Source organism: Thermobia domestica, chromosome 10 (assembly GCF_964235325.1).
Source record: "Thermobia domestica chromosome 10, izTheDome1.hap1.1, whole genome shotgun sequence".
In the NCBI taxonomy this organism is placed as follows: domain Eukaryota; kingdom Metazoa; phylum Arthropoda; class Insecta; order Zygentoma; family Lepismatidae; genus Thermobia; species Thermobia domestica.
The window spans coordinates 235,073,908-235,096,711 of NC_137463.1; the positions used below are offsets into that span (position 1 = coordinate 235,073,908).

Below are 22,804 nucleotides of genomic sequence, written 5' to 3' on the forward strand. Positions count from 1 at the left end.
ATTGTTCTTCTAAAAGGAAGAGTACAGATGAAGCGTAGATCAAATTTTCATGTTACATCAATTTCCCTGATAAGCAAGTATTGTTTTATTGAGACAGTGTACAAATGTATGTATGTACAATTGTATGTTGAGATTGGAAGTTTTTGGGGGGTCCAGACCCGGTGGACCCCTCCGGTGGGTGCGGCCCTGTTGGGCAATTAACTGAAGGGAAAAAATCCTACAAAGTTTCGGAACAGTTCATGTACCCTTAAATTTGTGAGCTTCTTTCCTTATAATTCACAGTTGTAATTGAATTTTACATGATGAATTAGTTGCTTAGCAGTTATATTCTTACCAAAATATTTTATTGAAATTTGGAAAGCCCAAAATGTCAGCTTTACCTCAAATAGTACGAATAGCTTGTATTTATTATGAAACGAGCGAAAGTCACGGTAGTTAAAACGACATGCAGGTCTGTCTGTACAGGGATAACCATCATAGGGGAAAAAACTAATTTTGATTAACACTGTCATATGTTCCTTTCGAACCATTGACAAATACCTGTTGCTTGAGGTTGAAAATGCCTAAGAATAAAGGGTTGACTTTACTTCTTAACTTCGAAAAAATTGTCTCACTGTGATTTCGGTAAAAATTTTCCGATTTTCGTTTTGTTTCAATGTATGCTATGTTTGAATCCTAAGAATTGTCTCTATTATTTAGGCTTGAAATCCATTCAAACTAAGAATTTCCTCTTGGCTATGTGATTAGCGTACGCGTCTTCGGCGTGAAAGAGCCGCGTTCGATTCGTGGTGGGACCTCATTTTGTTTGGATCCCACATTAATCTGTAGGTCAATGTGGTATATTGTCTTGATGCTGAAGGGGACGCTAATCTCCAATTCAATCGACCTTCGACAATTAAGAACAAATTCACTTCCAAATTGAAAAAAAAAAATAATATTTCATGGTAACTCGTAAATACGAGTTTCAAGAAACGCGAATGCGTTTCCATTAAGATTCAAGAATCGACCACGTTGCTTATGGCTTGAATCGGTTAAGAATAAATTATAAATTTACCCTCCTCAACTTAAAAAAAAAAGATAATAATTACCTTTGCTACTTTCTAATCTACACCATTACTAAGTTATGTATCCAGAAAATGTGAGAGCATATGAAGAACTTTGCGGTAATTATGTATTCTCTTTGTAGAATATGTGACGCTTACGTGTGTCTTTATACCAATATATAATACTTTCAGCTCGTTACTTCTATTTTATTTAACTCTTCGTTTTGTTAAGACTTGAATTAAAATTTACGACAATAAAGCTCTAATTAACCTTGAATTAACTTCTTGTTTATTCACCTCATTTCAAAGACGAAGCAACAAATATTCCCACTAACTATTGTTGTTTATACATGTTACTTCTGTTTATTACTGTAAGTATATGTCTTGTGTAATCATTAGGCAGTTAGCAATTCTGTTCTTTTGTCTCAGTTGTTTTTGAATGACAGTGGAGTTGTTTATTTGAAACGCACGACTCTTCACATAATCGTAGGCGTTGATTTATACCGTTCTTTACAGTTTGCATGGGTGTCCATCTTTGTGGTGGTCGTGACGGGACAGTTCCAACAGCAACAGCCACAGCCTTTGCTAGGAACCAACTACCAAACCGGTGATGGCCACCAGCGATCAGAGAGCATCGACAACCAAGGAAATGTCCAAGGCCAATACAGTTACGTGGATCCTAACGGGAAGACAATTACTGTAAAATACACTGCAGGTAAAGATGGATTTAGAGTACAAGGAGATCATTTGCCTGTAGCACCAGCTGTTGCTGCTCCACAACAACCAACAGGATTCTCTCAGCAACCAGGATTTCCACAACAACCTTTCAGTGGGTTCCATAATCAGTTGAATTCTCAACCTCAGTTCAATCTTCAACCTCAATATAATCAGTATAATCCTCAACCTCAGTTTAATCAGTACAACCCACAAACGCAATTGTCTCAGTTAAATTCTCAATCTCAAGTCAATCAATACAATCCACAACCTCAATTTAATCAGTACAATCCGCAACCTCAGTATAACCCACAACCACAGTTCAATCAGTACAATCCTCAATCACAGCTCTCTCAACTGAGTTCACAACCTCAAATCAGTCAATATAATCCACAACCTCAATTTAATCAATACAATCCTCAGGCTTTTGGCGCCCAATCCACAATTCCTCAAGGACATCCTCAGCAGCCCCAGTTAAGTTATCAGTTCAATGCTCTTTCGCCTCAGCAACAACAGCCGCAGTCTTATCAGCCAGCTTCCCAGTTCCCATCAGGAAACCTCTTCCAGCAGCCGACGCATCGCTTTGGAACACCTCAGTCTCAGTTCGGACATTTTGGCAGCCCAACGGGACAGCTCGGAAGCAGTAGTACTAGCCCTGATGGAGGAGTCCAAGTGTCTGTGAGTCAAACTCCTGGACAAGGTTTCAACTATCAAATAAGATCTTAAAAGAAAAAGAGACTTTTCTTCCTTTTAATCAAAAGACGGGCTATTTATTCTTCTGATATGCAATAATCTTTGAAGTATTCAAAAGATAATAAATGTTCAATGTGATAATACCAAACTCAAAGAACGGAAAGCGTCTGATTGACAGTTCATTATATGAAAGTGTCTAGAAGGCATGTTTCCGTTCAGATCATTCTTGAACGAAAAAAAAAAAAATGTTTTCTTCAAATCAAAACTATGTTCTTTGAAATTGTCCTTTACATCTTCTTTTGCTTCTATTTGCGTTTTATCTAGGATATTTAAAGTAAGTGAAAGTATTGGTTTGCTATAAAGATTAACTGTATCAACATTGAAAGAAGGAAGTTTAGTAAAATTTTACTTGTTTTAGGAAATCTTTTGGCAATTTCTTCAAAATATTAGAGATACCTTTTACTTCTAATCAACACTGTCACTAGCCGTATTGATTATTTCTTGTCTTTCAACTCTGTATGACCCTCATTTTATATTATCACTTGATGTCACTTATTCTATCCTTGATTTCTTTATATCTGTCAAATCTACATTGTTGCATTGCTCTTTTCTTCTTCTTTCATATTTACATATCCTTGATATGTTCCAACTTTCCAGAGTGCAATACCTTATTCAGAAACAACTGTATTTTGTCTCCTTAAGGTTTCATTTAATTCAACTATTGTCTTTACACTTTCTTCGAATTCCTTCTTTTACAACAAAAAAACTTGATTTTTCACCTTCCTCTTCTTTTATTAAAAGACTGGTATAAATTGTAGCTTTTCTTCTTGACGAAACTAGTTTTATCTTCTTTTTTATCTTCTTTCATATGTATAACTTTTTCTACGGCATCTTCTTTGATATACTACTTTGATTCAATTACATGGTCTTACTCTTATAGTATTGTCTTTGAATAACCCAACACCTTTTTGCCTCTTCTTTTGAAATTACTTTATTTATTCTTTCTTTCTTTTTTTCTTACGTCTCTCTTTTCCTTGTATTTACTTTCTGAGTGTATGTTTTTTCTACTACTCTCATGCACTTAATAAAGTCGTTCTTTTTTCTCTTGCTCTTCCTTGCGACTTTTCAATTTGCAAATGTTTCCGTCTTTGCTTTTCCATTTACCTTGTCTTAGGCTGTTCTCTTATCGTTTTTCATTGGGAGTATTTTTGATGTAGCTTTCGTTCATTTCTGTAAAATAGAGCGGTGGCATAAATTTCTCATCACTTTACCTTCTTCCTTTAATACTTTTCATACTAACGAGCAATTAATTGCTCTGTTAAACGTTTTATTTGTAAGTAAATATTCATTTATGTGAATACTATTGTATTATCTTAGAACGAAAACATATCTTTATGCATTTATTGTCCGTATAAACGATTACTGTACGGTATGTATGTATGTATGTATGTATATGTGTGTGTGTGTGTGTGTGTGTGTGAGTGAGTGAATGAAAGTTTATATTTTTTTTTATCCAGATCGGTATACGCAGGGTCTATTGTTGTCATTACACTTATTACAATCGAATGTTCGTATATATGCATTTATTGAATGTGTGTTGCTGCTCATCAGAATTGATGTGGGTTTAAAACGTTAGTGTGAATGCTTCTAGTTATTCTTCTAGTTATAAGGTCTGTCAGCTAATATTCGATTCTACTTTTATTTGTTTATATTTTTTACTACTTCATTCTAGACTTTTTCTTGTTTCTTACAAAATTACACATTTTTAGACATTACTTTCATATTCTTATTTTGTCCCTTTTCCTCTTCAACAATATTAGAGAGGGATTTTTTAAAACTTTTGTTTGCTTGCATATCCGGTTTCTTCCATGGTCACAAAATTATATTCTATTGCATACATCATATATCTATTTTCTATCTTACTTTAATGTATATGCGATTGGTTTTCTACAATAGTACATTGAACTATTCCTTATTTTCGTCATCTTCTGTCTGAAATATTTATTTTCTAGGTTTTGCTTTCCTACTGTTACTCTACTGCTACAATTGTCTTTTCTTTCTTTCCTTTTGTCTATAATGTCTATTGCCTTCTACATTACTTTACCCTTCTTTCTTTCTGTATAAGTCATTATACTTTACTCTTTCTTATTTATTTTTAGTGTTTGCGCTTCACGAAGTAGCAATAATCCTTTACGTACTTGCTTCTTAACTTCTCTTTCATTGCATGTGAAAACACAGTACCTCCTAAAGGTATGTGTAGTAAATCGCATGTAGTTTATAGATCTTCAGTTGACAAAACATGTCTGCAACAATTTCTGAGTATTTCCACTAAACTGTTTCGTTTCTTAATACAATCTATACAATTTTCCTTTTGTCTTGAATGTCCTGTTTTATTCTATGGATTTGTTCCTTCCTTATGTGCATTCTCTTACTTTCGATTTCCTAGGATCCTAGTGTAACTGTTACTTTTACACTTTCTTGTATTACACATCCAAAGCAGTTTCTTTCTAATTTCTTTCTTTTAAGGTCTAACAGAATCTTTAGCATAACAGGTCATGATCTATCTTTCTCATTTCTTTGTATGTTTTTATCTTTCTACAAATACTATCTTATTCTTACGAGCTTTTTGTGATTTTCCTTCGCTTTTTCCTTTTTCGACCCATTTTTACCACTCCTCGTCTATTTTTATTCCTCTCGTTCCATGATCTACTTTTCTGTTTTCCTGACCTATTATTAGTATATTTTATATATTCATACTATACTTTTCCTGACCTATTTCATTGTTTTTCCTTCTCTGTTCTATTACCTCTCTTTTACCTGATGAATTTTACTGCTTCTCTTTCTCTAATCTATTCCTATAGCCTGATTATTTTCTGATCCATTTTACTGTTTCTCTTTTTCCGATCTATTTCACTGCTTCTCCTTATTTTTTCTATTGATTTCCTTTCTTCCTGATCTATTTTATTTCTTTTCCTTCTCTGACTTCTTCTTACAACCTGCCTTTTTAATATTCATTTTAGTGCTTCTCCTTTTCCGATCTATTTTATTATTTTTCCTTCTCTATTCTATTACCTCCCTCTCCTTTTTTCTGATCCATTTTACTACATTTCCTTCTCTGATCTATTCTTAGTACTTCTCTTTTTCCTGATCCAGTTTATGCTTTCCTTCCCTGATATGTTTTTACTACCTCTTTTCTCCTGATTCATTTATTCTTAATACCTCCTTTTTCTTGATCCATTTTATTTTCCCTTTTCTGATCTATTCTTACAACCTGGTTCTTTTTCTGATTCGTTGTACTGCTTTTCCTTCCCTGATCTATTCTTAAAACCTGGTTCTTTTTCTGATCCGTTTTACTGCTTTTCCTTTTCCGATCTAATTCACTGCTTTTTCTACTCTGATCTGTTCCTACAACCTGTCTTTTTCATATCCTTTTACTACTTCTCTTTTCCTGATCTATTCTTACTACCTATCAATTTCCTGATCCATTTTATGTTTTCCTTCCCTGTTACTGCTTTTCCTTTTCTGGTCTATTCTTAGTGCCTATCCATTTTCTGATCCTTTTTATGCTTTCCTTCTCTAATATGTACTTACTACCTCTCTTTTTCCTAATCCATTTTACATTTTTCCTTCTCTGATCTACTCTTACAACCTGTCTTTTTCAGATCCATTTTACTGCTTCTCCTTTTCTGATCTATTCTTACTATCTATATATTTCCTCATTCATTTTATGTTTCCTTCCCTGATATACTCTTACTTCCTACTTTTCCTTAATCCATTTTACTTTTATTTTCTGATCTATTCTTACAACCTTGTTCTTTTTCTGACTCATTGTACCGCTTCTCCTTCTCTGATCTATTTCATTCCTTTTCCTTCTTTGTTCTTTTACCTCTTTTTCCTAATCCATTGTACTGCTTTTCCTTTCCTGATCTATTCATACAACCTGATTTTTCTTCCGATCCATTTTACTGTTTCTTGTTTTCCGATCTATCGTTACTACCTTTTCTTTTCTCAATACATTTTACTCTCTTTCCTCCTCTTACCTATTCTTACAATCTGTTATTTTTCTTGTCCATTTTACCACTTCTCCTTTTCTGATCTATCCTTACTACCTATTCTTAGCCTGATCTACTTTACTGCTTTTCTTTCTCTGATCTATTGAGAATTTCCTTCTTGTTTCTTGTCTATTGTTATTAATCTTAATTTTCTTATTTCCTTGATCTAATTTACTGCCTTTTGTGATCTGTTCTTACTGCCTCTCCTTTATCTGTACTATCATTAGTACTTCTCTTATTGATTAGTTTCTGTAAGTCTCTCTTCTAGTCTGCCTTAAGTTTCCGCTTGTCTGACTTATTTTAGCTGCTTCTCTTGTTTGAACTGCCTATGATACCTTTCTCTGATCCATCCTTCCAGCTTCTCCTGTCCTAATATATTTTACTGACTTATCCTTTCTTATTTGTTTTAACTCATCTATTTTGATCCATCGTTTCTATTTTTGTCGCCTTTTCTCTTGATTTCTTCTTATTGTCTATTCTTTACTTGAGACATTTTTCTTGCTTTGTCCCTTTCTGGTTTTCTTATTCTCTTTTTCTCTTAACTACATACTATATTATTTTTCTGATCAATTCTTCCTAATCTTTTCTTTTCTCATATATGGTTACTGCCTCCTTTTCTCTTGTATGTTTCAATGTTCTAACTCTTCTTTGAAGCAAATTTCAAGGCTTAAGAATTTCTTCCATTCTATTCTATTTTGCTACTTTCTTTCTACTTTTCTATAAGCCTTATTTTTATTGTTTGTGAGAGTTCTTGTATATGCTTTAATTAAAAGGAATTTTGCTTGATATGCACCAATTGTGTAGGATATGAAAGTATAACTTAGAATAAATATGTATTTCTCTTTCTCTCCCTCTCTCTCTCTCTCTCTTTCTCTCTCTCTCTCTGTATATATATATATATATATATATATATATATATATATATATATATATATATGTGTGTGTGTGTGTGTATGTGAGTTTGTGTGTGTTTGTGTATGCATGTATGTGCGTGTATGTATGAGAATGTATTTATGTGTATATTAATAATAGATCTATTACATTTTATGAATGCTTAATGTTCTTTTTTGTACTTATATATAATGTTTTGCTTTATTCTGTGCTTGTCTTTGCTTACTAATATTCTTTTGGTAAATGACTCATAAATTTTCTTTTTAATTATAAATAAATTTTTACACTATTACTACTGCTAGTAAGACTTGTTTTTGTATGATGTTCTAGTCATGTATATGTTATCTTTTTTTTATTTTATCTTGTGGTCTTCACTTATTCTTTTCAGCAATTTTGTATTGGTTTTACATGTAAAGAATTCTCTTTTTTATTTGACGAATTAGCATCACTTATTCTTCCTTTCAATTAATTATAATATAACTTTCTCTCTCTCTTTAAGTGCTTGAATAAATATTAATAGTTTCCTTTTCTACTTGAAGTTAGTTTTTCAGACTGCCTTCGTTTGCTTATGTTACTGCATCTAATTCGCGTCATTGAATGTGCTGCTCTTTGGCTTGTAATTTTAAAAATTTCTTTTGGGGTATGTAGGAACACTTGTAAAGTAGATTTTTATCATTTCTTTGAATGTATATATATATATATGTGTGTGTACGTTAACAGAATGTTTCTCTATTAATATATATGTATGTATGTATGTGTGTGAGTCTGTATATACAAAGTGCATGATTATGGACAGAGTAAGAATATTTGTTGTTGAATGACTGAGAATAAATGTACTCAGATGTCCATGATATTCAGTATGATGACTTTTTTCTTAACTTGGTTATTTACCTAACATACTATATAGAAACTTTCCTCTAGTATGCTATATATATACCTTTTTTACCTTCCATCCAATTCTTTTCACTTATTATTTTTACATAAATTTAATTACGTTGATTTCTGACATCACATGTAGGTTAGTTACCGGTTGGTGAATATACAGTTTCACTCTTCTCATTTGTAAATCTTAATTTCCTTTTCTTTCTTTCTTTCTTTCTTTGGAATATTTCTCTCCTTTGCTGTTTTTCTTTTCTTAGAACAAGTGTCTTGATAAAATTACTCTAGAGAAAAGAAAATCTATATGACTTTTCCTTGTTACTAATTAAGCAGAAACATCTGTTAGGCATTTTCCTCCAGGCTTACATGTGCAGATTCTTCGTGTGATTAACAGATTTTAATAACACTTCAATAGCTACAAAATATTTTTTAAAGTAAGTGATTATTTTCACGTGATTCTATTTCACGTTTTATGAAGTTTAGAAAAAATGTTTTATTGATTTTATGTCGTATCGATCTTATAATAAATTATTTCATCAAGTGTTTCCCATTCTCTAGTTTCTTTTTATTTTTTGTTTTCTGTTACTTCTGTTCTACATTCATATTCTCTGTTATGACTTTTCTTTTATGAATTTCAAGTTCTTTTCTTTCTTTCCTTTACTATTTTATAAAACCATTTATTTTCACTTTATTATCTCCTTTACCGTTTATTCTGTTCTTAACTGTTTTATTCCCTTTACCTATCCTTTTTCTTTATTTCCCTACGTTCGATAACTTTTGCATTTTATTAGCTGCTTTATTGTCTTCTACTTTTATTCTCTTCAAATGCTCTTTTTTAATTTTACATTTTCCTTTATTTAACTATTTTTCCTATGCCTATTTCATCTCTATATTTTTACTTTCCTTTAATACTATGTTCATTTTTCTTTTCTGCTACCTTGTTTTTTGTTTGTCTCAGAATCGTCTCTCTTCCATTGCATCATAATCTATTTACTTGATTGTTATTATAACTTCTAATGTATATAATATTTCAAGTTTCAGTGAATAGATTTTGTTCTGCATACTTTCTCCCCTTTCTTGTTGCGCTATTCGCATCTTGTCAATCTTAGATTTGCTCATGAGTTTGTGTGGACTATTCTTTCTTTCTTTCTTTGATACCTGTATGATGTATACTTGTTTATATGTGATGTACGTGTGTACGTGTATGTGTATATGTGTATGTATATACCTGTGTGAATGCAAGTTTTTATTCTTTTAAATCATGTTACGATGACATTAATGTCTCTGCAAGGTACCATTTTGAGAAAGCAGCCCACCTTGAACGGAAAACTAACCTTCTTCGTAACTCTTCTGGTATTAAATTACTTCTCACTTTGTCTGTCTCGTTTTTGTCCCTTTCTCAGTTTCTTTTTTATTCTATCCTGATTATTCCACTCTCATTATGTTTTTCTTGCATTCTATTGTTCTTCTTTTCAACGTTTCATTTGTTACACTTACTTTATATATATATATAACTTATATTACGTTGCTATACTATCATTGTGCCACCTCGCTCATTGCTATTGTATCACCTTACGAGCTCTTTAAGATCCCTAATTCAATACTTTCCATTTCACCACGTATCTTTTTTATAACTATCATTACATCCCTTCCTCCCAACATTTTATTTCGAACCTATATATTTTGGTGTGTTGTGTGATGTTACATCAAGCATCTTCTAACATGGTTTAATTGCTTATTTCCTTTTGATTCTCTTTTATTTTCTACTATTTTCTTCTTCATTTCTTTGTTTTAATTTAATTCCTTGCTTATTTTTATTTCCTGTATTCATATTTATCTTTGGCCCTTCATTTGCAAGTATGCCTTCTTTTTTTCTACTTCCGTCTTAATTACCTCTATTGTTACGTTTTACATGTACCAATCCTTTTGCCATGTTCTTTTTTGTTCACCAAATCATTTCCTTTCCCAAATTGTTCTTTATAGTTTCTTTTAGCTATTACTTGCTTATCATTTCTTTACGACATGTATATTTCTACTTTTGTGCATAATAATAATAATAGTAACGGCAAAATACAAAAAAAAAAATGATTTGAAGCAAATTGATGTAAAGGACTGTTTCCACAGAAACAAATCATATGCTTGTAAACATGAAAAAGCATATTTCTTGACAAATAAATAAAAAAAGTAAGTTAAACATTTATTTACTTTTATTTGGCGTTCATTATTTCCCCCCAAAAAACCTTAGTTTTAATGAAGTTGTCTCAAGTATTAAGAACAAAATGACTTGTAAATAACAGTTATTTTCACTTACGAGAGATGCACTTGAGTAAACAAGTCGATCTTTTTTTTTTTTTTAAAAAAAAAAAAATGAATCCTATATATATTTTAGTTATATAATCCTTTTAATATTTATGCAGTAAGTTTATTGTTCTTTTTTATTCTTTGTTACAATTATACTTCGCTATCGTAAATATCTTTTAATATATTTCATTGTTGTATATTACATTGTCTGGTATTTGAAATGTGTCGCTGGTGTTAACATTAGTTGTGTGAAAAAACATTATTCTTAGCTAAAAGGTCTCTCTCTCTCTCATTCATGGCATTATTAATAATGTACATTGAATTTCTGGTCAGACTGCCTACGTACTTACCGACTTGGCAAAAATCACTGAGTAGCTTCTTATAACCTAACATTTGGCCATGAATACTAATTTGAAGGTACACAAACTAATATAAAGTTTTTTTTAAAAAAAAAAATAGTAGTTTTGGTAAAAGAAAAGAAAGATTTGCCCAGAATTAACTGACTCTTTAATGAAAGTTTGTGTGTGGCTGTCGTTTCTACATATATTTTTTAAAAGATTAATGAAAAGAGGAAAGATCATGACTGAGCTAAGTATTTTTAAAAAATATGTTCAGGCAACATTGCTTATAACGTCATTCGTTTTGAAGAGAATTTGCAAAATTTTTAAATGATTAATAAGTTCTTTCTCTTAAAGAAAAAACAGTGTTCCAGATTTGGTGTTGTACGTATATAGAACTGACTAAACAGTAAGTGTTACATGTTGCTACTTGTTTTGGAATGAAACTTGTGGAACAGGTACGATTCTAAAATAAGTAAATTCTTCTTCTTCTTCTTTTTCATCTGATTCTGTTTAAGAAGAAGAAAATCGGAAGAGTTGTGTACTAAACTGTTCTGAATGAATTCAAGGCCAGCTTGCAAATTAAACAAAAGAAAGCCGTTTCTTTTAGCGAAGGAAACCATAATAAAAAAAACAAAAGAAAGACGAAAAGGAAATGGCGGCATTCGCTTTTTCTGTATGACATCATACTTTGTATTAATTTATTTTAAACAAAATGAGAAAGAAGAGAAGTATGTACGTAACTTGAAAAATATGTTATATATCTTTCAATTTAATTTAACATATATAGTAGGCCAACTTCTTTTTTCTGGAAAGATGACGTAAGTTGAATACCATGAAACTATAATGCTGTATAGAATTTATAAGAACACTTTGCAAACAATTGAAAATTTTAAAAATAAATTAGGGGAAAGAATCAGTTGGCAGAATATTAAAGTGTTCTGTAGGTGATCAAGGATATAAATCTCAAAACATGATTTGAAATTTGTATCACAGTTAATAATAACGTGAAATTGTTTTTAACTGAAAAATAATGAAGTTATTAACGAAGATGTACGTGATAAGGATTTCAAATATTTATAAATTACAAATTAGGATCTATACACTCAGCCAATTATCCTAACCGGCATAACGTGGGACGTAAAACTCAAAGATTTCATTTCATTTTTCAAACTTTGTTCCCGATTCTTATTTTTTTTTTTTTTTAAAAAAAAAAAAGATAATATTAACTGCTCAGAAAGGATAGTCAATCAAGCACGTGTAATAGTATATAGTATTTCATTTTTTATTAAACTTTTCTTTTTGGATTTAGGGAAAGTAATAGCCATTTTCTTTAAAAAAATAAGTTATTCTGTGTTATGTTCCTATTTATATTCTAATTTTACTTATATTTGCTATCAATGTATTCATAATGCTGGGATTGGGTGCTGGTTTACCTCTGGCGCACCACATTTTGGAAGATTTACAGGTAAAATTCAATATTTTGAATGAAAAGACATATTTATAAAGAACAAATTTCTGCAGGCGATAGAAAGTAATACACCAGTATTTTAGGTTAACAAGTGTAGAGTTACTTGTGTAAAATCATTACAAGTGTTTTAGGACGGATACAATGAATAAGGTGAAAGATGACTGTTAGATACTATTTTCCACCGGCACAAGTGAAGCATTACTAGCATGAAACAATAACAAGTGCCATTGAAACTCGTATCATGGCCGAAACCTACTAGTTTTCACTACCTTTCTTACGCGTATACACAACATTGCTGACACTGCTGCTCCCTTCGGACGCATTCTCACGCTATCGCGTGTGCCCATCAGCTTCGCCCTGCCCTGACTCGGTTAGATAGCATTCGTGGTTTTTAGTAGAAACCCTAGTACAGGTTGGTTTGTGTTTTTCTGCACTATATATATACAATTTTATCAATGATCGTGAAGTTTGTCCTTAAAATATCAACTATAAGAATGTCTTAATGCAAACGAGAAGGCTTCATCCCAATTTCCGTTAAGTTTGAGGATCACTGCAATTGATGGTAAATAGGGTGCAACAAATGTAACTCCATCGATGTTTTTTAATGTATGTTGCACTTCAACATCACGAATATTTACTATCTGAGCTCTAGCTTGCATATCTGAGGTTTTGCATTATAGCAGTGTTTAGGGATGTCCATCTTCCTAAGATATTTAACGCACCTTCTAAGTTATCCTAAATTCTTCAGATATATATTTTCATAAAGCAATATTTGATCTCAAATTCTGCCCATTTTCCTCCCCGCTCCTCATGGTACACTTTTGACACACTTTTTATAGAAATTTTGAGTTGGTAACTGGTGCAATCGTCTCATTCCTTCAAAAATAAATCAATGTTATGATTCTTTCCCTACGTGGGCATCCCTGACAATTTTCCAATAAATCAACGTGGTCTCAAACTAAATAAGTCCAGTTAGAAATCTAATATAAGTAAACTTATACAAATCTTATTCATGGCTTAAAGTCTTCCTGTAGATTATTGCCGCTCGTAGGGTAGAACAAAAGAGAATTAATTACTTCTTCCTGGGTTTTCGGAGTAGGATGACTTATAAAGTCTACTGTGCTGATAGAAGCTTATTTGTAAAATCAACTACTAATTACAATAAATTACTAAATTCTTGCACCATACTGCCACTTAATACTTATTACTTACAGGCATGAACTCAAGTTCTAATTTCGGAGTTCAAGTTTCAATTTTCGAAATGTCAAAACAGATTTATTTAGTCACACAACACACAAATATATCATAGTGTTTTTAGTGGTTTTAATATAGTATTTTTAGTGTATGCGTAAGTAATTGTCTTTTACGTGAAATATTCTGTGCATGCATATCGATTTGCCTCCTCACTGAATATATATATATCACTTTGAGCATTCCCGTCTGTAGTAGACAACACAGATGAATATGGATTTGTAAAGAGTCATTGAATCCACCCAAGGCTAAAAAGAATAATACCAGGACCACACATGACGTGACTGTCTCTTTTTGAAGTTCCATAACAGTTTTATAAGTAGGACATGCACATACCACGTAGCCTAGGTTAGGAATTTTTTTCTTACAATGTTTTTTTCACATAATTAATTCTTGTTATGGATTCACACGAAAACACATTTCTTTAATAATACAGTATTTGATAACTTGTTCGGCGGGAAACTTCAAATACATCTACATGCAATTCTTTTAAATAATTAATTTCAATTTACTTCAACCATTCCAGGTAAGGGTATAATTTTATGTGTGCGCATGTTGTTTCTTGTATTATTATTATTATTGTAATTTTTTTTACATAAGATGTTGTAAGTAGTGTATATATATATATATATATATATATATATATAAGGTTAGGAATAGCTTTTTATAATATTTCTTTCAAATAATTAGCACTTACTATAGATTGATATATAATAAGTTTTCTTACGGAGTTCTCGATTGTTAATGTAATACATTTATTTTTGTACATACTGATGAATCTTCCATCGGTACAGCTACATTAAGAGGCTTAATCACTGCAAAATTAAAATATCGCTAATTTTACAGTAATTTTGTGATATCTTCAAATAGACAAAAGATGATTGAAATATATATCAAGAACGCTGTAGACAATATTATTTTCCATGAGGTGCCGTTATCATGAGTCACCTACTAGCTTTTCGTTTGCGGCCATTCAGAAACGCGAAAATAAATGGCTGGAAATTGAAAGATTTGAATATATTGAAAATATTTGAAGATATCACATATTTACTGTAAATTAGCGGTATTTTAATTTCGCCGTGATGGGGCCTCGATTTATATCTTTTGTTTATATTAACTATTGTGATATTTTTGCCTTAAAATTCTCATAGAGCTGAGATATTTTAATGAAAAATGTTTGTGGTTGATGTTATATCGAAGTTCTTAATCCAGATTAGCTGCATACATTCCTAGTCCTTCTTAATACATAATAATGGATTCAAACAAACTCATATACAGTGTGTAAAAGGTACCGTATCAGGCAGGGCCATGCCGTGGAAAATCAGCGCTCGGGGCGAGAGTATACGATGGCGCCTCCATACATATATTACAAGTATTTTCCCTTTCTTTTGTCTCTTTTTCTCCCGAATTTTCGCCCCTTTATTTCGGCGGCCGGGGCCGTCGCCCCGCTCGCCCCCCCTCCCACGGCACGGCCCTGGTGTCAGGTGAAAACCTGAAAGATGATGTATTGCAAGAAAGTTTTTGAATTGAAGTGCAAGACAGGAAAATCTTACTAATTATACTTCACTATTTCCACGTAAATTCATAATGAAATAATGCTAAAGAAATATATACACTGCAAAATATTTGAAAACCACTTTTAGACACAGTTAGAACATTTTACACATTAACGATTCTCTTTGAACACTTCCGGATGACGCATATGTACCCTCTTTTAGATACTGTTTTTTCCAAGTTTGTCTCAAATAGGTTTGTAGAATGCGACATAACTTTGTTTCCGAAGTGTTTGTCGAGAAGAAATGTTTTAAATATGTCACACTAGACACTGTTTTTAAGTATTAAAGCTTTTTGAACACGCGAAGCACACTTTTTAAACACTATTTTATCAATTTTTTCCTCAAAAACTTATTCTAAAAGGTTTTTTTTTTTTTTTTTTTTTTTTTTTTTTTTTTTTTTTACAGTGTAGGCTTGCTAAGAAACCTGAGTAATAGAAACTCGAAGCTTCACTATTTAACATTTTTTTAATTGACATACTTGATATAAGTTGTAAAAGAGGGCATTTGTGGAAAATTAATTACTTAATTGTTTTATAGCCTATGCACTTTAGATTTTGTAAAGGTAGAGATAATAAATCCTGTTTGAAGTGAACTCATAGCAATAACATGTCACTTTGATGGACTCAGGCTTGATATTATGCCCAAATAATAGTAAAGGGCAGTTTTTGGTGTAAATATATATATAATATAAACTTCATTATGCATAGAGTGGGTAAAAAAAAACTGGACCACTGCAGTGAAACTGGATTACAAGCAGTGAAAAAATGAACAACGCTCGATTGTGAAGCACAGACGTCTCCCAGTAAGCCAATAATGTTATTTCTAAGTTATGATGTGGTTGAACAATCTGCTAGGGGTTTCAGAATTATGCCAAGATTCGAATTCGATTTAGGACCATTACCTTTTAAGGATGAATATATAAACTCTAGAAGAAGAAAAATGGAAAATGGAAGCCTTGGAAATGTAGTGCTATGGGAAAAGGATGTTGAAATTAGGTGGGAAAATAATATATCAAATGCAAGTGTGTTGAAGATGATAGAAGAAGACTCTATAGAAAAGATGGAATTAGGCGATTCGAAATATTGTAAGATATGGAGAAACCACTCTTTTGGCTAAATTGAGAAGAGTAGATGAAAGAGTTCCCAGGGGAAGCCGTGATTGAAATGTATGAACCAAATAATAAAAAATGTATGGGTGGAAAACTATAAGGAAATGAAACATCTAGTTCAGTATAAGGCAAAATTGAAAACTACGTCAAACCAATCAAGAGATTGCTCACCCAAGAAGACCTTTTAAGGTGACTGACAGGGTTATTCCTCTTTAGGAGCAGAAGTTCAGAAGTGAAATTATTTTGTTCGTATATTTTATGATGCGATGTACCTGAACAAAATAAAAGTCCACATGAATTGCAACTTTTCTTAAATGGTATGCAAGTATTATGTACCCAACTTCGTACTCAGTAACCCATGCACATTGACTTGAACTTCGCCTGAGAGCCAACTTTACTAACTCGTTTCTCATGATGTTTTGGAATGAAGTATTGGGCTGAGTTCTGTGTCTTTGTTATTGATTAATAAACCAGAAGATGAAGTGTGACAGGTGGAAGAGCAACATTTATAGTACGTAAAGAGGTATCTTTATTTTTGACATAACATCTGTACAGACACACGGATGTGGTCATCTATATTATACTAATTGTCAAGGTAAAAAAGAAAAAAAAGAAAAAAAGGAAAGGTTGCGGAAGAAGAAAGGGTTGAAATCTGAAACACTTTCTTATGTCTACGCCTCTGCACAGGTCATTGACTTTAACAATATTAAAAATGTAATTAAAGATTTAGATTAGATTGAACATAAAGTGGAACGTGTAGGACTAGAGTCAAAAGTTGTAAAGCATGTTATTGGTATAGAAACTTTGAAAAAGAAAATGTTCTTGAAATTAAATCTTAATGGAGGAGGATCACGGGAGAAGCACCGAAGACAAGCCAGTGCCATATAGATATAGCCTATTAACTTACATCGTCAATCATTTTTCTGTTCTCTGAAATGAACATGGTTTCACCTTCTGATTTAGATACTCCTTACTACGTGAAAAATGACACACACACACACACACACACACACACATATATATATATATATATATATATATATATATATATATATATACGTAATTTTAATATTTAATAATTCATTTTAATTTAAGTACTGTTAAATGTATATATGTATAATGAAAATTTATTTTGAAAATGCTAGATATAATTAATTAGACTAGAAAGAAGGAATCAATATAAATATGTAACAATAAAATTTCAGTTCATTTTAAAGCAAACAGCAAAATAATTTTCTGTGGAAATCAATGGGCTAAAAAAAGTGAAGATTATATAGGTATCTCAACACCGTTAAAAATGAAGAGAAACATCTCACCTTAGTTATGCCAAATAAAATTATTTTGAGTGTTTACCAGCCGTTAATACTGAGGTGTTCCTTGCATAATTTACCTAAACTTATAACAAACATATTCCAAAATGTGATGCAATCCAATTAAAATGTAATATATATTAATAAATGCACTAGAATTGCTATCTTCTAGAACTTTCAAAAGTTATATTTAAAAAAGTTACACCTACAGGCACAAGCAGTGGTGTAATGCTAGACTTTTTGATGGGTATATGCTTGACTGTTTCCATAAAACCACCCTCTATAGGTTCTTCTTTCATAAATTTAATATAAGTATACCCTGATTGGACTATAAAACTATTAGGTGGGTGTACGCCGTATACTCTCAAGACAGACAGTCAAGTTTTCAATAGAGTACATACGTGTTTCAAAATGACTATGTTTTGTCTTTGTACTTACAACCATGCAGGAAATTCTAAAGTCGTGGGTGATCTTAAGTTCGTAAATTATTAAGAAGTACACCTGATTTTACCTGCTCTAGTATCTTCTTCATCGAGAACAGTGTTGTTTAAAACAACAAAAGGTAACGTATCACTTTTATGTGCTGAATTTACATTTACATAATCATCACATCATTTTAATATCGCTGTATCCACATAATAGATTTTTTGCTGGACCTTTGAAGGATAACATATGAACGGGTGTTATTGTGGCTCCAAAGATGATGGATGTCCCAAATATGATTATCATAAAATAATCAATTCAATTTTGAAGGACTTCAATCTCGTTATACAGATGTTTGACTGTTAATTTCCTCCCATATCTCAAACTTATGCTGTTTTATGCTCATTGCAGTTTTCAGGTGGGCAGAATCGTTCTAAAACTTAATGCTAGCATAAGTTGCTTTTTGTTTATTTGTCTGGTATTATGATTAAAATTCAGAGTTGCTTTTAATAGACCATATTACATCACATGGGACTTCTTAATTTGAATGAGTGAAAACTTATGAAAGAAATGGTGGAATGAAAACGTGGGAGGGAAAGTGGAAACTGAAAAAGTAACGGACACGATTGTCCACCACAAACTCACATGGTTTGGCCTGGGGTCAAACTGGGCATCCGTCACACCGGAGGTGAGCACTAGCACTGAACCATAGTAGCTCCATCCGGAAGTACATCTTGGATTATTGTGCACAGAGATGATTTCATATTATTGATATGAGAAATTATGGACAAAAGTTACCTGTTTTGCTTTCACGTTCATTTGACATTAATTTCGGAACGGAAAAAATACATTTGAGTAGTTTTCTTTAACGCAGAGTATCATCTCCGAAAATTTATTTTGAACTATCCCCCAGTCGGTCAAACTCGTTTCAAAGTCATACTATGAAAATATTGTAGATAAGGGAATTGTCTTTTTTAAAAAAATCATGAAATCTTTTATTAGAGAAATTTCATCAAGGATTCATGCTCTTGGCACTAAACCAGCAAACTGACCTTAATTCGTTTCGAAATATTGACAAGAAAGCGTGTAGAGATCTTCTGGTAACGATTGCATCAAATTATGAAGCATAAAGTCAATACCATAATCATATTCTAATTTCGATCTCTGCTTATTAGTTAATATACAGCGATTATTATCATATACTTTGTCATATTTTCATATACATAGAAAATAAGAGGAAGACTCGATTTACAAGGTCTTGGGAAAAACGTTTGTATAATTTGTTCTCCTTTCACAGTTTAAATATAACCAGAAATATTTCTGTTGTTTGTTTAGCAAGCAACAGAACAAATGTATAAGATTATGGACAATTGTTAACAGAGTTTATAATTTGAAACCATAATAATTGTTTGGGTGTTGCTCACTTAAACCAGTAAAGTGACCTTAGTCACGTCTTAATTATTTTATAACATTCTTGATTTTTAACAACTCGTTACTTTCTTTGTTTTTTGTAATAATAGAAAAGTAATAAAACTACAAAGAATATAATTCATATGTTTAAAAGCATTTAAATATCACGTGTATGCTCTCGTGATGTTTTGAAGAAAGAAAAAAATGTGGGAAAAGGTAATAGATAATTCTATGAAGCAAATAGAAGATAATGCATTTTGCACGTATTCCGGTAGTGGTAACCTTCAGCGTTCTTCCACTAGTTTTCTTGGTCCACTAAACAGATGACGTGTTCCTAAGATATTAACTTACATTTGTAGACATCGTTAGAAAAAAATGGCGGGAAACGAAAACAAAAAAGCATCAAAGTCATGGACACGAGAAGGCTTTGATGACTTCAGGGCCAATATATCAGGAAGACAAGAGCAATGCAGTTAAGAGAGCCTGATACTTGTATTCAGGGAGAGCTTTTTCTAATAGTTCATGGTCATCTGGATTGCCACACCCGAAAGTCAGTTTTGCTGAAAGACATACCACGCAGTCCAAGGACAGGTAGTGTACACGGGTGTGGTCCCACGTGGATTAGAATTTAAACAGGGAGAGAAAAAAAAAAAAAAAAAAAAGAAAGAAAAACTTGAAGGTTCCCCGCAATTATAACTATGTAGCCGACTCTAAAGGACAGGGTCTCTAATCAAATACACGTCCCGTTATCCCCAATGTTGATTCCGTACTTGCAATTCGGAGGTTAACCGTTAACGGCGATAGCGGCTGGTAACACATATGCGAGGTTGACAGGAAGCTTGGACAACTTTGCTAGCACCTTACTTTACATGCTTAATATTAGGTGTGTAAAAGGAAGTGTCCCTAGCTCCAATTATAGCTACCATCTCAGCATTTCTCTCCCTGTGTATATGAACAATGATCTGATCTATTTTCCTTGGTCTATTGATTAGCATGCAGGTGTAGTGTCGGGTTCGATTCTTGGTGGGAGAGCAGTGAACGCATGTCAGTGCTTCGATTTCCAGTTTAAATTGTAGATATACGTCTCATAGAGCCGCGGTGTTGAAAGATGTTAAATTTCAAGACACAAATAATTTAATGTTTCAAATCTCGAATTCTGTACCATTAAGGCAAAATCATTCTGGCAGGAAGAATATTTCGCAAAACACAGTGGAGATAATGAATAAGAAATATTCTCTCTGGTTATCATCTCAGCATTTTTCTATGAACACAACTTTCTCATATGTTTCGATGGCCTTAACGTGTCATTAAGCCAGAAATGTTCTTCCGGAAACAATTTCGGTAAAAATAAAATAAAGCTCCATAGTGGAGATAACAGATTTAAAAAAATCTCTCTATCTTGATCTTAAGAAACTTTCGTCACTACCAGAAACCAAATATGGAAAATGAAGACTTGAAGAAAAGACTTGAACATTACAATTCAGTTTTTCAGAATACGTTATAGAATACGTCTATAACTTGAGTTTGCCCCCTCTACTGGTACTAAATTTATGTAGCTGAATTTCATTATACGATGTGAATTATATATGAGAAAGTGGGAACAGTGTTTGTACCAATCTTGTATTATCTGCAATGCTATTTAGAATGGTGTGCAGAAATGTGCGTATATTGAGGAAAATATATTTGCAAAACGATATATTGGCACATAACTAATCATTACAAAGATGAAACCATTCCTTTCTTCACACTGCAAGTGAACTTGAAATGAGGCTGGAAGCAAAATTTTCAATATGTATATGTGTGTATGTATGTAATAAGTAATTTTAACTACTGTTGAATTATTCATGACAATTTTATTTGTGTCTGTTTTACTCTCTCACTGCTTTTGCATTTTGTGACTGCACATAAGTTGTCTGCCTTTAGGCCTGCATCGCTTCCTGTGTGTGTTTGTGTAGCTGTATGCAGTACTATGCCTGACATGATTAGCGCGTCTTTATCGTGCGGTCCTTGTGCGGAATGTTAATATGGAAGGCAAAAGCAGACGTTCTGTGTGTCTCCTCGAAAGGAAGGAAGAAGAAGGACAACTTGACACACAGAGGATAATTAAGAGGCCTTCCTCTTGCCTTGTCTGGATGGTCACACCTGAACCACTTCTTGCAGTAGTAGCAGCAGAATTTCATTAGCTCATGTTGTCTACTTCTTATGTCAATAAAAGGACATTGCTAGTCTTGATTAATACATATATAAGATTTGATCAAATAAAAACGTTATATCTAATTAAGAATTGTACAGTTTATTACAGAATATGTTTCTTTCAGAATAGGTAAAATACAGTTCATATGTAACATGATTCCTGCTCCTAGAGATAATTGTCATAATTAAAAATAAACTAATACCTGAACAAAACAAACCGACTAAGGTGGTCACGGACAAGGTTCACCCTTGATAATCCAACGATCACCGAAAATATTGTTAAGTACTACTTTGACTCCTCAGTCGATATCGAATTGGAATCTAATACGAACCCTAGTGCCATAACTGTCCCGTATCGCGTCCAACACGTTCTCTTTAAAATTACACCGTGCGTACAGTGCGGCGTTTTCCACAATCCCTCTTAAGTGGTAGTAAAAGCCAGTTTCACGCATTGAACACCAAATCTTGGAAAGAGTGTATATGCTGGTCTTAATACATACGGGTCAACAGTACCCGCCTATTGGGAAAACATTCCTAATACAAACGCACGTTCCTTATGTACGGCTGTTTTGGTGTACCTCTTCATTAACGAGATGCATATGAACAGACTTGTAAATAGAGTTCTCCGCTATTGTCCTGTTCGATAACTGACAAATAATGGGAGGTACTTTACATCCGAGCGATAGAACACTACTACTTTGATTAGCACCCACGTAGTGTCACACATGTTTCCACCCAGTTGTTGCAAACCATCTGCCCACCACATACAATACTCTTTGGCACAATTCCATCACACACACATGCCAGACTATACGCCTGGGAGGCTGCGGTGGGTCAGTAGTAAAGGGGTCGTCTCTAATGCGTGTGGTCCCAGCCTCAATCGCAGCCCACGGCAAGTGAACTTTGTGGTAGACAATCATCAAGTGCGTGGGTTTCTCTGGATACTCTCTCTTCCTCCCAGTTTCTTCATTCTACTATCATCACTTTTACCCTTAGCCTCAGTGCACAATCGTAGGACGATAAAATAAAAATTTAAAGAACTCTACCAAATTGGCTTTTCCCTGAATTTAATTGTTTCGTAATGGAGAATGTACGAGAATTTTGCTTTGAGTAAATATTTAACTCTATATAGAAACTACTCTGTATGGAACAAAACTGAGAACACAACGTA

The 22,804-nt window shown here is 32.7% G+C and overlaps 2 protein-coding genes across 2 annotated transcripts in view; both read left to right on the forward strand.

The window, feature by feature from the left end:
- The window catches only part of LOC145663102 (uncharacterized), a 35,306-nt gene extending 24,838 nt beyond the window's left edge, over window positions 1-10,468 (forward strand). The window contains exon 2 of the mRNA XM_081729375.1: window positions 1,560-10,468. Within this exon, the coding sequence (XP_081585501.1) occupies window positions 1,560-2,483 (924 nt within the window). The 3' untranslated portion in view covers window positions 2,484-10,468. The remainder of the gene's footprint in view (window positions 1-1,559) is intronic.
- The window catches only part of LOC145663103 (uncharacterized), a 306,502-nt gene that overhangs the window by 52,726 nt on the left and 230,972 nt on the right, over window positions 1-22,804 (forward strand). The window lies entirely within an intron of this gene.